Source organism: Gobio gobio, assembly GCF_949357685.1.
Source record: "Gobio gobio genome assembly, chromosome: 4".
In the NCBI taxonomy this organism is placed as follows: domain Eukaryota; kingdom Metazoa; phylum Chordata; class Actinopteri; order Cypriniformes; family Gobionidae; genus Gobio; species Gobio gobio.
Window position 1 is genome coordinate 1,895,303 of NC_137100.1, and position 15,270 is coordinate 1,910,572.

General features: G+C 41.5%; 1 protein-coding gene across 4 annotated transcripts in view; it reads left to right on the top strand.

Annotated features, from left to right (window-relative positions):
- rabepk (Rab9 effector protein with kelch motifs) overlaps nt 1–14,377 on the top strand; it is an 18,324-nt gene extending 3,947 nt beyond the window's left edge. For all 4 annotated transcript variants that reach the window (XM_079815007.1, XM_079815006.1, XM_079815005.1 and 1 more), the window contains exons 5-8: nt 6,763–6,921; nt 7,071–7,220; nt 10,301–10,450; nt 12,706–14,377. In XM_079815007.1, coding sequence (XP_079671133.1) covers nt 6,763–6,921; nt 7,071–7,220; nt 10,301–10,450; nt 12,706–12,905 — 659 coding nt within the window. In that variant the 3' untranslated portion in view covers nt 12,906–14,377. The remainder of the gene's footprint in view (nt 1–6,762; nt 6,922–7,070; nt 7,221–10,300; nt 10,451–12,705) is intronic.
- Nucleotides 14,378–15,270: the final 893 nt, after the last annotated feature.

Genomic DNA, 15,270 nt, shown 5'->3' on the forward strand with positions numbered 1-15,270 from the left:
ATCACCAGTACATCACCAGTACATCACCCGTACATCACCCGTACATCACCAGTACATCACCAGTACATCACCCGCACATCACCCGTACATCACCAGTACATCACCAGTACATCACCCGCACATCACCCGCACATCACCAGTACATCACCAGTACATCACCCGCACATCACCCGTACATCACCCGTACATCACCAGTACATCACCAGTACATCACCCGCACATCACCCGTACATCACCCGTACATCACCCGTACATCACCCGCACATCACCCGCACATCACCCGCACATCACCAGTACATCACCAGTACATCACCAGTACATCACCAGCACATCACCAGTACATCACCCGTACATCACCCGCACATCATCACCAGTACATCACCAGTACATCACCAGCACATCACCAGCACATCACCCGTACATCACCCGTACATCACCAGTACATCACCCGCACATCACCCGCACATCACCAGTACATCACCCGCACATCACCAGTACATCACCAGTACATCACCAGTACATCACCCGCACATCACCCGCACATCACCAGTACATCACCCGCACATCACCAGTACATCACCAGTACATCACCAGTACATCACCCGCACATCACCAGTACATCACCCGCACATCACCCGCACATCACCCGCACATCACCCGCACATCACCAGTACATCACCCGTACATCACCCGTACATCACCCGCACATCACCAGTACATCACCCGCACATCACCCGCACATCACCAGTACATCACCCGCACATCACCAGTACATCACCCGTACATCACCCGCACATCACCAGTACATCACCCGCACATCACCAGTACATCACCCGCACATCACCAGTACATCACCAGTACATCACCCGCACATCACCCGCACATCACCAGTACATGACCAGTACATCACCAGTACATCACCCGCACATCACCAGTACATCACCAGTACATCACCAGTACATCACCAGTACATCACCCGCACATCACCCGTACATCACCCGCACATCACCCGCACATCACCAGTACATCACCAGTACATCACCAGTACATGACCAGTACATGACCAGTACATCACCCGCACATCACCCGCACATCACCAGTACATCACCAGTACATCACCCGCACATCACCCGCACATCACCCGCACATCACCCGCACATCACCAGTACATCACCAGTACATCACCCGCACATCACCAGTACATCACCCGCACATCACCAGTACATCACCCGCACATCACCCGCATATCACCCGTACATCACCAGTACATCACCCGCACATCACCCGCACATCACCCGCACATCACCCGCACATCACCCGCACATCACCCGCACATCACCCGCACATCACCAGTACATCACCAGTACATCACCCGCACATCACCAGTACATCACCCGCACATCACCCGCACATCACCAGTACATCACCCGCACATCACCAGTACGTCACCCGCACATCACCAGTACGTCACCAGTACATCACCAGTACATCACCAGCACATCACCAGTACATCACCCGCACATCACCCGCACATCACCAGTACATGACCAGTACATCACCCGCACATCACCCGCACATCACCCGTACATCACCAGTACATCACCCGCACATCACCCGCACATCACCTGCACATCACCAGTACATCACCAGTACATGACCAGTACATGACCAGTACATGACCAGTACATCACCCGCACATCACCCGCACATCACCAGTACATCACCAGTACATCACCATTACATCACCCGCACATCACCAGTACATCACCCGTTCATCACCAGTACATGACCAGTACATCACCAGTACATCACCAGTACATGACCAGTACATGACCAGTACATGACCAGTACATCACCCGCACATCACCCGCACATCACCAGTACATCACCCGCACATCACCCGCACATCACCCGCACATCACCCGCACATCACCAGTACATCACCAGTACATGACCAGTACATGACCAGTACATCACCCGCACATCACCCGCACATCACCCGCACATCACCAGTACATCACCAGTACATCACCAGTACATCACCCGCACATCACCAGTACATCACCCGCACATCACCCGCACATCACCCGCACATCACCCGCACATCACCAGTACATCACCAGTACATGACCAGTACATCACCCGCACATCACCCGCACATCACCCGCACATCACCAGTACATCACCAGTACATCACCAGTACATCACCATTACATCACCCGCACATCACCAGTACATCACCCGTACATCACCAGTACATCACCCGCACATCACCAGTACATCACCCGCACATCACCAGTACATCACCCGTACATCACCAGTACATCACCAGTACATCACCAGTACATCACCATTACATCACCCGCACATCACCAGTACATCACCCGTACATCACCAGTACATCACCCGCACATCACCCGCACATCACCAGTACATCACCCGTACATCACCAGTACATCACCCGCACATCACCAGTACATCACCAGTACATCACCAGTACATCACCCGTACATCACCAGTACATCACCCGCACATCACCAGTACATCACCCGTACATCACCAGTACATCACCCGCACATCACCAGTACATCACCCTCACATCACCAGTACATCACCCGCACATCACCAGTACATCACCCGCACATCACCAGTACATGACCAGTACATCACCAGTACATCACCCGCACATCACCAGCACATCACCAGTACATCACCAGTACATCACCAGCACATCACCCGCACATCACCCGCACATCACCAGTACATCACCAGCACATCACCAGCTCATGACCAGCACATCACCAGTACATCACCAGCACATCACCAGTACATCACCCGCACATCACCCGTACATCACCCGCACATCACCCGCACATCACCCGCACATCACCAGTACATCACCCGCACATCACCAGTACATCACCAGCACATCACCAGCTCATGACCAGCACATCACCAGCACATCACCAGTACATCACCAGTACATCACCCGCACATCACCAGCTCATGACCAGCACATCACCAGTACATCACCAGTACATCACCAGCACATCACCAGCTCATGACCAGCACATCACCAGCACATCACCAGTACATCACCAGCACATCACCAGCACATCACCAGTACATCACCAGCACATCACCCGCACATCACCCGCACATCACCAGCACATCACCAGCACATCACCAGTACATCACCCGCACATCACCCGCACATCACCAGCTCATGACCAGCACATCACCAGCACATCACCAGTACATCACCCGCACATCACCAGCTCATGACCAGCACATCACCAGCACATCACCAGTACATCACCCGCACATCACCCGCACATCACCAGCACATCACCAGCACATCACCAGTACATCACCCGCACATCACCCGCACATCACCCGCACATCACCCGCACATCACCCGCACATCACCAGCTCATGACCAGCACATCACCAGCACATCACCAGTACATCACCAGCACATCACCAGCTCATGACCAGCACATCACCAGCTCATGACCAGCACATCACCAGCACATCACCAGTACATCACCCGCACATCACCCGCACATCACCAGCACATCACCAGCACATCACCAGTACATCACCCGCACATCACCCGCACATCACCCGCACATCACCCGCACATCACCCGCACATCACCAGTACATCACCAGCACATCACCAGCTCATCACCAGCACATCACCAGTACATCACCAGTACATCACCAGCACATCACCCGCACATCACCCGCACATCACCAGCTCATGACCAGCACATCACCAGCACATCACCAGTACATCACCCGCACATCACCCGCACATCACCAGCACATCACCAGTACATGACCAGCACAACACCAGCACATCACCAGCACATCACCAGTACATCACCCGCACATCACCCGCACATCACCAGTACATCACCAGTACATCACCAGCACATCACCAGCTCATGACCAGCACATCACCAGCACATCACCAGTACATCACCCGCACATCACCCGCACATCACCAGCACATCACCAGCACATCACCAGCACATCACCAGTACATCACCCGCACATCACCCGCACATCACCCGCACATCACCAGCACATCACCCGCACATCACCAGTACATCACCAGCACATCACCAGTACATCACCAGCACATCACCCGCACATCACCAGCTCATGACCAGCACATCACCAGCACATCACCAGTACATCACCCGCACATCACCCGCACATCACCCGCACATCACCAGCACATCACCAGTACATCACCAGTACATCACCAGTACATCACCAGCACATCACCCGCACATCACCCGCACATCACCCGCACATCACCAGTACATCACCAGCACATCACCAGTACATCACCAGTACATCACCCGCACATCACCAGTACATCACCAGTACATCACCCGCACATCACCAGCACATCACCAGTACATCACCAGTACATCACCCGCACATCACCAGTACATCACCAGCACATCACCAGTACATCACCAGCACCTCACCAGCACATCACCAGTACATCACCCGCACATCACCCGCACATCACCAGTACATCACTAGTAAATCACCCGCACATTACCAGTACATCACCAGTACATCACCCACACATCACCCGCACATCACCAGTACATCACCAGTACATCACCCGCACATCACCAGTACATCACCAGCACATCACCAGTACATCACCAGCACCTCACCAGCACATCACCAGTACATCACCCGCACATCACCCGCACATCACCAGTACATCACTAGTAAATCACCCGCACATCACCAGTACATCACCAGTACATCACCCACACATCACCCGCACATCACCAGTACATCACCAGTACAACACCAGCTCATGACCAGTACATCACCAGTACATCACCAGCACATCACCCGTACATCACCCGTACATCACCAGTACATCACCAGTACATCACCAGTACATCACCAGTACATCACCAGTACATCACCAGTACATGACCAGTACATCACCAGTACAACACCAGTACATGACCAGTACATCACCAGTACAACACCAGTACATCACCAGTACAACACCAGCTCATGACCAGTACATCACCAGTACATCACCAGCACATCACCCGTACATCACCAGTACATCACCAGTACATGACCAGTACATGACCAGTACATGACCAGTACATGACCAGTACATCACCAGTACAACACCAGTACATCACCAGTACAACACCAGTACATCACCAGTACAACACCAGCACATCACCAGTACATCACCAGTACATCACCAGTACATCACCAGTACAACACCAATACATCACCCGCACATCACCAGTACATCACCAGTACATCACCCGCACATCACCAGTACATCACCCGCACATCACCCGCACATCACCAGTACATCACCAGTACATCACCCGCACATCACCAGTACATCACCCGCACATCACTAGTAAATCACCCGCACATCACCAGTACATCACCAGTACATCACCCGCACATCACCCGCACATCACCCGCACATCACCAGTACATCACCCGCACATCACCAGTACATCACCAGTACATCACCCGCACATCACTAGTAAATCACCCGCACATCACCAGTACATCACCAGTACATCACCAGTACATCACCCGCACATCACCCGCACATCACTAGTAAATCACCCGCACATCACCAGTACATCACCAGTACATCACCCACACATCACCCGCACATCACCAGTACATCACCCACACATCACCCGCACATCACTAGTAAATCACCCGCACATCACCAGTACATCACCAGTACATCACCCACAGATCACCCGCACATCACCAGTACATCACCCACACATCACCAGTACATCACCAGTACATCACCCACACATCACCAGTACATCACCAGTACATCACCCACACATCACCAGTACATCACCAGTACATCACCCACACATCACCCGCACATCACTAGTAAATCACCCGCACATCACCAGTACATCACCAGTACATCACCCGCACATCACCAGTACATCACCAGTACATCACCAGTACATCACCAGTACATCACCAGTACATCACCCACACATCACCCGCACATCACTAGTAAATCACCCGCACATCACCAGTACATCACCAGTACATCACCCACACATCACCCGCACATCACCAGTACATCACCAGTACATCACCAGTACAACACCAGTACATCACCAGTACAACACCAGCTCATGACCAGTACATCACCAGTACATCACCCACACATCACCCGCACATCACTAGTAAATCACCCGCACATCACCAGTACATCACCAGTACATCACCCGCACATCACCCGCACATCACCAGTACATCACCCGCACATCACCCGCACATCACCAGTACATCACCAGTACATCACCAGTACAACACCAGTACATCACCAGTACAACACCAGCACATCACCAGTACATCACCAGCACATCACCAGTACATCACCAGTACATGACCAGTACATCACCAGTACATCACCAGTACATCACCAGTACATGACCAGTACATCACCAGCACATCACCAGTACATCACCAGTACATGACCAGTACATCACCAGCACATCACCAGTACATCACCAGTACATGACCAGTACATCACCAGTACATCACCAGTACATCACCAGTACATGACCAGTACATCACCAGTACAACACCAGTACATCACCAGTACATCACCAGTACATCACCAGTACATCACAAGTACAGATTCTTTTTTTTTCTGTATTTTTGATCTAATAACGGTAATACTCCCTGTGGGCTGCAGATGGCGTGTGGAAGACGGTGCCGGTGAAAGGAACGCCTCCTTCAGTCAGGACGTACCACACCAGCTCCGCCTGTGTTGGAGACAGACTCTACGTGTTCTCGGGAGGCGAGGCCGGAGCAACTCCAGTCACTGATACTCAGGTCCACGTGTTTGATTCAGGTCTGACACACACACACACACACACACACACACACACACACACACACACACACACACACACACACACACACACACACACACACACACACACACACACACACACACTCAGACGTGCTGAAGTGAGCCTGATCAGTGTGTCTCCTCTGCAGTCACTGCGACCTGGACTCAGCCGGTGAGCTCCGGCCGCCCTCCTGCGCCGCGGCAGGGTCACATGATCACCGCCGTGGGGTCGGACGTCTACATCCACGGAGGAATGTCAGGAGAGACGCTTCACAGCGACATGTTCCTGCTCAACACGGGTGGCTTCTTTAGCATATACAAATCAATTAGAATGAAAATCCATTACTAGTTTAAGACATGATTAAGACAAAATGTTAATGCTAGCAGCATGTTAACAACATGTTAAAAAATGTTAGCAACATGCTTAATCATGTTAGCAAAATGCTACTTAATGCTAGCAAAATGTTAATGCTAGAAGCATTTTAACATGTTAAAAAATGTTAGCAAAATGTTAAATCATGTTATAAAAATGCTAATTGATGTTAGCAAAAAGCAAATTCAATGCTAACAGAATGTTAAAAAATGGTAGCAACATGTTAAATCATGTTAGCAAAAATGCTACTTAAATGTAGCAAAATGTTAATGCTAGCAGCATGTTAACAACATGTTAAAAAATGTTAGCAACATGCTTAATCATGTTAGCAAAATGCTACTTAATGCTAGCAAAATGTTAATGCTAGAAGCATTTTAACATGTTAAAAAATGTTAGCAAAATGTTAAATCATGTTATAAAAATGCTAATTGATGTTAGCAAAAAGCAAATTCAATGCTAACAGAATGTTAAAAAATGGTAGCAACATGTTAAATCATGTTAGCAAAAATGCTACTTAAATGTAGCAAAATGTTAATGCTAGCAGCATGTTAACAACATGTTAAAAAAAATTTAGGAACATGCTAAATCATGTTAGCAAAAATGCTACTTAACGCTAGCAAAATGTTAATGCTAACAGCATGTTAACATGTTAAAAAATGGTAGCAACATGTTAAATCATGTTAGCAAAAATGCTACTTAATGCTAGCAAAATGTTAATGCTAGCAGCATTTTAACATGTTAAAAAATGTTAGCAAAATGTTAAATCATGTTAGCAAAATGCTAATTGATGTTAGCAAAAAGCTAATTAAATGTTAACAGAATGTTAACCACGTTAAAAAATGTTATCAAAATGCTAATTAATACTAGCAAAATGCTAATTCATGCTAGCAGAATGTTAACAACGTTAAAAAAGCTAGCAAAACATGCTAAATCGTGTTTGCAAAATGCTAATTCATGTTAACAAAATGCTAATTCATGCTAGCAGAATGTTAACATGTTAAAAAATACTAACAAAATGTTAAATCATGTTAGTAAAAATCTAATTCATGCTAGCAGAATGTTAACAACTTTAAAAAATGTTAACAAAACATGTTAAGTCGTGTTTGCAAAATGCTAATTCATGTTAACAAAATGTTAATTCATGCTAGCAGAATGATAACAACATGTTAAAAAATACTAACAAAATGTTAAATCATGTTATCAAAATGCTAATTCATGCTAGCAGAATGTTAACAACGTTAAAAAATGTTGTCAAAAAATGTTAAATCGTGTTTGCAAGATGCTAATTCATGCTAACAAAATGCTAATTAATGTGAGCAAAATGCTAAAATGTGCTAACATGATAAAACATGTAAGCAATAGGTTAACAACATGATAATTCATGCTAGCAAAATGCTATTTAATGCTAACAACATGCTAACTCATTTATGTTAGCGTACATGTTAACAACATGTTAAAAACATGCTAAATTATGTTCGCAACATGTTAATTCATGTTAACAAAATGCTAAAACATGTCAGCAACATGTTAAATCATACTAGCAACATGCTTTTTAATGTTAACTTGATAATTAATGCTAGTAACCTGTTAATTAATGCTAATAACGTGTAAAAACATGTTAAATCAAGCTAGCAAATGCTAACAACATGCTAATTTATGTTAGGAACATGTTAATGTTAACAATGCGTTAAAACATGTTAGAAAATGTTTAAATCATGTTAGCAAAATGCTAATTAATGCTAACAAAATGATAAAATGTGTTAACATGATAAAACATGTAAGCAATATGATAGCAAAATGATAATTAATGCTACCAACATGCTTATTCATTGTTAACAACATGCTAATTCATGTTAGCATACATGCTAATTCAAGCTAACAACATGTTAGAAACATGTTAAATTATCTTTGCAACATGTTAATTCATAAAATATATATATATATATATATATATATATATATATATATATATATATATATATATATATATAAAACATGTTAATTCATGTTAACAAAATGCCAAAAAATGCTAGCAACATGTTAAATCATTACTAGCAACATGCTTTTTAATGTTAACTTGATAATTAATGCTAGTAACCTGTTAATTAATGCTAATAACGTGTAAAAACATGTTAAATCAAGCTAGCAAATGCTAACAACATGCTAATTTATGTTAGGAACATGTTAATGTTAACAATGCGTTAAAACCTGTTAGAAAATGTTTAAATCATGTTAGCAAAATGCTAATTAATGCTAACAAAATGATAAAATGTGTTAACATGATAAAACATGTAAGCAATATGATAGCAAAATGATAATTAATGCTACCAACATGCTTATTCATTGTTAACAACATGCTTATTCATGTTAGCATACATGCTAATTCAAGCTAACAACATGTTAGAAACATGTTAAATTATCTTTGCAACATGTTAATTCATAAAATATATATATATATATATATATATATATATATATATATATATATATATATATATATATATATATATATATATATATATATATATATAACATGTTAATTCATGTTAACAAAATGCCAAAAAAATGCTAGCAACATGTTAAATCATACTAGCAACATGCTTTTTAATGCTAACAACATGATAATTAATGCTAGTAACCTGTTAATTAATGCTAATAATGTGTAAAAACATGTTAGAAAAATGTTAAATAATGGTAGCAAAATGATCAAATGTGGTGACATGATAAAACATGCAAGCAATGTGATAGCAAAATTACATTCATGCTAGCAACATGCTAATTAATTGTTAACAACATGCTAATTATTGTTAGCATACATGCTAATGAATGCTAATAAAGTGCTAAAACATGTAAAAAAAAATGCTAATTCATGCTAGCAACGCGTTAACTCATGTCACTTCCTGGAGGATGATGTCATGATCTTGGTTTCCTCAGAATATTGAAAGTTAACCCTAACCTAACACCTAGTCAAGTCTATTTTATTATTTCTCTCTCCTGGTTCTCCAGAAGTGATGAAGTGGGAGCGAGTGAAAGCGAAAGGCGAGATCCCGCCGGCAGTGGCAGCGCACTCATCCCTGAGCTTCGGGAAAAACATCGTCATCTTCGGAGGAATGACATCAGAAGGAGCAACAAACTCCATGTACAAGTTTGACTGCGGTAATATCTCATATTTCTGCCTTTTGAATGTTTTATTTTACTTTTGTTTCAAGTAATAAACATGTTTATTTAGGGTTTTAGTTTTATTTAACAACTATAACCCTGTTTCAAAGTGCGTAATTGTGGCCAAAATATAAAATAATAATAATATCAAAGCATATAAAGCAACATTTCTTTTGCACTGACAGACAAACGGCGTCATTTTTATCAACATGCTAATCCTGCTAGCAAAATGCTAACAAGTGTTAAATCATGATTGCAAACATGTTAAATAATTTCAGCAAATTGCTAATCATGCTTGCAATATGTTAAATTGTGTTAGCAATGTGCTAAGCCTAAACCCTGTTAACATGTTAAATCGTGCTATCAAAATGCTAAATCATGCTAGCAAAATATGCTAACAAGTGTTAAATAATGCTAACAATGTGTTCAATCATGTTTCCGACATGTTAAATTGTGCTAACAACATGCTAATCATGCTAGCAATATGTTAAATAATGCTAGCAATGTGTTAAGTCTTGTTGGCAATGTGCTAAGCCTAAACCCTGTTAACAAGATGCTAAATCATGCTTGCAAAATGCTAACAAGTGTTAAATAATGCTAGCAAACATGTTAAATCATGTTAGAAAAATTATAATTTGTTCAATCTTGTTAGACGTGTTAAATCATGCTAACAAGATATTATGCATGCAACCTGCCAATCATGTTAATCATGCTAACGCCATGCTAGCACTGTGTTAAATAATTCTAGCAACATGTCAATCATGTTAACAACATGCTAGTGAGATTTTAAATAATGCTAACAACATATTAATAATGCTAACAACATGTTAAATCATGTTAGCAATGTTAAGTCATGTTAACAAACTTGCTAATCGTGCTAGCAAGATGTTAAATAATGCTAGCAATATGTTAAGTCATGTTAGCAATGTGCTAAGCCTAAATCAAGTTAGCAACATGTTAAATCATGTTAACAATGTGTTAAATAATGCTAGCAACGTGGTAAATCATGTTAGCAATGTGATTAATCATCCTAATTGCTAATAAGGCATGTTAGCAATGTGCTAAGCATAAATCATGTTAACGCGTTAATTCATGCTAGCAACGTGGTAAATGTTAGCAAAATGTTAAATATTTGTTAAATCATGTTAGCAAACGTGTTAAATCATGCTATTTGCTAATAAGTCATGTTAGCAATGTGTTAAGCATAAATAATGTTAGCAACATGGTAAATTATGTTAGCAAAATGCTATCAATTTGTTAAATCATGTTAACGTGTTAAATCATGCTATTTGCTAATAAGTCAGCAACGCGTTAATTCATGCTAGTTAGCAACGCGTTAATTCATGCTAGCAACATGGTAATTATGTTAGCAAAATGTTAACAATTTGTTAAATCATGTTAACGTGTTAAATCATGCTATTTGCTTATAAGTCAGCAACGCGTTAATTCATGCTAGTTAACAACGCATTAATTCATGCTAGCAACGTGGTAAATTATGTTAGCAAAATGCTAACAATTTGTTAAATCGTGTTAATGTGTTAAATCATGCTATTTGCTAATAAGTCAGCAATGCGTTAATTCATGCTAGCAACATGGTAAATTATGTTCGCAAAATGCTAACAATTTGTTAAATCATGTTAATGTGTTAAATCATGCTATTTGCTAATAAGTCAGCAACGCGTTAATTCATGCTAGTTAGCAATGCGTTAATTCATGCTAGCAACATGATAAATTATGTTAGCAAAATGCTAACAATTTGTTAAATCATGCTATTTGCTAATTAGTCAGCAATGCGTTAATTCATGCTAGTTAGCAACGCGTTAATTCATGCTAGCAACGTGGTAAATTATGTAAGCAAAATGCTATCAATTTGTTAAATCATGTTAACAACGTGTTAAATCATGCTATTTGCTAATTTGCTAATAAGTCATGTTATCAATGTGCTAAGCATAAATCATGTTTGCAAAACAATTTTAAATCGTGCTATCAAGATGTAAATCATACTAGCAATGTATTAAATAATGGTAGCAAGGTTTTAATTAATGCTAGCAATGTAGTAAATCATGTTAGCAAACGTGTTAAAAATTTGTTACATCTTGCTAACAACAATCATGTTATCAGCGTTAAATCATGTTAACAAAACTTGCTAATCATGCTAGCAAAATGTTAAATAATGCTAGCAATGTGTTAAGTCATGTTAGCAACGTGCTAAGCCTAAATCTTGTTAACAAAATGCTAACACTGACTCCCAGAGGAGCGGCGCTGGAGGCTGCTGAGGTTTGCTGGCGATCTTCCCGCGGGCCGGTTGGATCACTCCATGTGTTGGGTCCCGTGGCGCTGGAGGAGGGCGGAGTCATGTGAGGAAGACGAGCAGCAGCTGTGCTTCATCTTCGGAGGAATGGACACACAGGGCGTCATATTCAACGACTGCCTCGTCACGCTCATCACATGACCCCTCAGTGTCCAATAAACAAGCTCCAAATCAAAATGGCTGACATGAGTTCCTCTGAACCTGAATTGTATTTGAGTGTTGATGAAGAGCAAAAAAAATGCTATGTGCTAAATCAAGTTAGAAACATGTTAAATATGTTAGCAATGTGTTAAATCATGCTATTTGCTAATGGCTAATAAGTCATGTTAACAATGTGCTAAGCATAAATCATGTTAGTTAGCAACGCGTTAATTCATGCTAGCAGCGTGGTAAATTATGTTAGCAAAATGCTAACAATTTGTTAAATCATGTTAACGTGTTAAATCATGCTATTTGCTAATAAGTCAGCAACGCGTTAATTCATGCAAGTTAGCAACGCGTTAATTCATGCTAGCAACGTGGTGAATTATGTTAGCAAAATGCTAACAATTTGTTAAATCATGTTAACGTGTTAAATCATGCTATTTGCTAATAAGTCAGCAACGCATTAATTCATGCAAGTTAGCAACGCGTTAATTCATGCTAGTTAGCAACGCATTAATTCATGCTAGCAACGTGGTGAATTATGTTAGCAAAATGCTAACAATTTGTTAAATCATGTTAACGTGTTAAATCATGCTATTTGCTAATAAGTCAGCAACGCATTAATTCATGCAAGTTAGCAACGCGTTCATTCATGCTAGTTAGCAACGCATTAATTCATGCTAGCAACGTGGTGAATTATGTTAGCAAAATGCTAACAATTTGTTAAATCATGCTGTTTGCTAATAAGTCAGCAACGCGTTAATTCATGCTAGTTAGCAAAACGCGTTAATTCATGCTAGCAACGTGGTGAATTATGTTAGCAAAATGCTAACAATTTGTTAAATCATGTTAACGTGTTAAATCATGCTATTTGCTAATAAGTCAGCAACGCGTTAATTCATGCTAGTTAGCAACGCGTTAATTCATGCTAGCAACGTGGTGAATTATGTTAGCAAAATGCTAACAATTTGTTAAATCATGTTAACGTGTTAAATCATGCTATTTGCTAATAAGTCAGCAACGCGTTAATTCATGCAAGTTAGCAACGAGTTAATTCATGCTAGTTAGCAACGCGTTAATTCATGCTAACAACGTGGTAAATTATGTTAGCAAAATGCTATCAATTTGTTAAATCATGTTAGCAATGTGTTAAATCATGCTATTTGTTAATTGCTAATAAGTCATGTTAGCAATGTGCTAAGCATAAATCATGTTAGCAACGTGTTGAATCATGCTAGCAAGGTTTTAATTAATGCTAGCAATGTGGTAAATCATGTTAGCAATGTGTTAAATCATGCTAGTTTTAATTTATGCTAGCAATGTGGTAAATCATGTTAGCCAAATGCTAAAAATTTGTTAAATAATGCTAGCAACGTTTTAATTTACCTGAAGATCCTGAATTGTATTTGAGTTTTGATGAAGAGCAAAAAAACCCAATCAAAATAAATGAGTGCTGTCAAATAGATTTATAACATAAAAAAATGTGTGTAAATATATAAATATACACCGATCAGGCATAACATTATGACCTAATATTGTGACCCGTCGAGGCATGGACTCCTCTAGAAGCTGTGCTGTGGGATCTGGCATCAAGATGAATTAGATTAGATCATGTCATAGATATATCAATAGTAGATGCCTCATTCTACTGATCCGTGCAGTCGCTAATGAGGCATCTACGTATACATCTATGACCACGATCAAATTTGACCTCACTCGCCGGAAGTTATGTCTGAGCTCAGAGATGATCACGTTCGTCTGATAAGAGGTAAAATATTAGCATAAATACTGCTGGGTTTCTCTCAGAAACTGATGGTTTGTCTAGATCAGACCCTTATTTATCATCTGGTGTCGTTTAAAGCTGCACTGAAACTGAACCGTTTGGACCTTGAACCGTTTGGAGCCCATTGAAGTCCATTATATGGAGAAAAAACGTTTTTTTACCGTATTTCTTTTCGACTGCAGAAAGAAAGACATGAACATCTTGGATGATATGGGGGTGAGTAAACTATCAGCAAAAGTTGATTTAAAAGTGAACTAATCCTTTAAGGCTTTTATTTTTTTTGTGGACGGAAAAGTTACATAGTGCAGCTTTAACATCAGAGAACCATAAATGTGTTGTTTAAAGGATTAGTTCACTTTTAAATAAACTTTTGCTGATAATTTCCTCACCCTCATGTCATCCGAGATGTCCATGTCTTTCTGCAGTCGAAAAGAAATGAAGGTTTTGGATGAAAAAAAAGGGGCATTGAGGGTGAGGATTGGGGATTGTGTGCTTGTCCATCTTCCTCTGACTAGTCAGTCAAAACAGTTTTGATCTAATTTTGTGTCTATCGAAAATAGTGATATATGACATTGTATT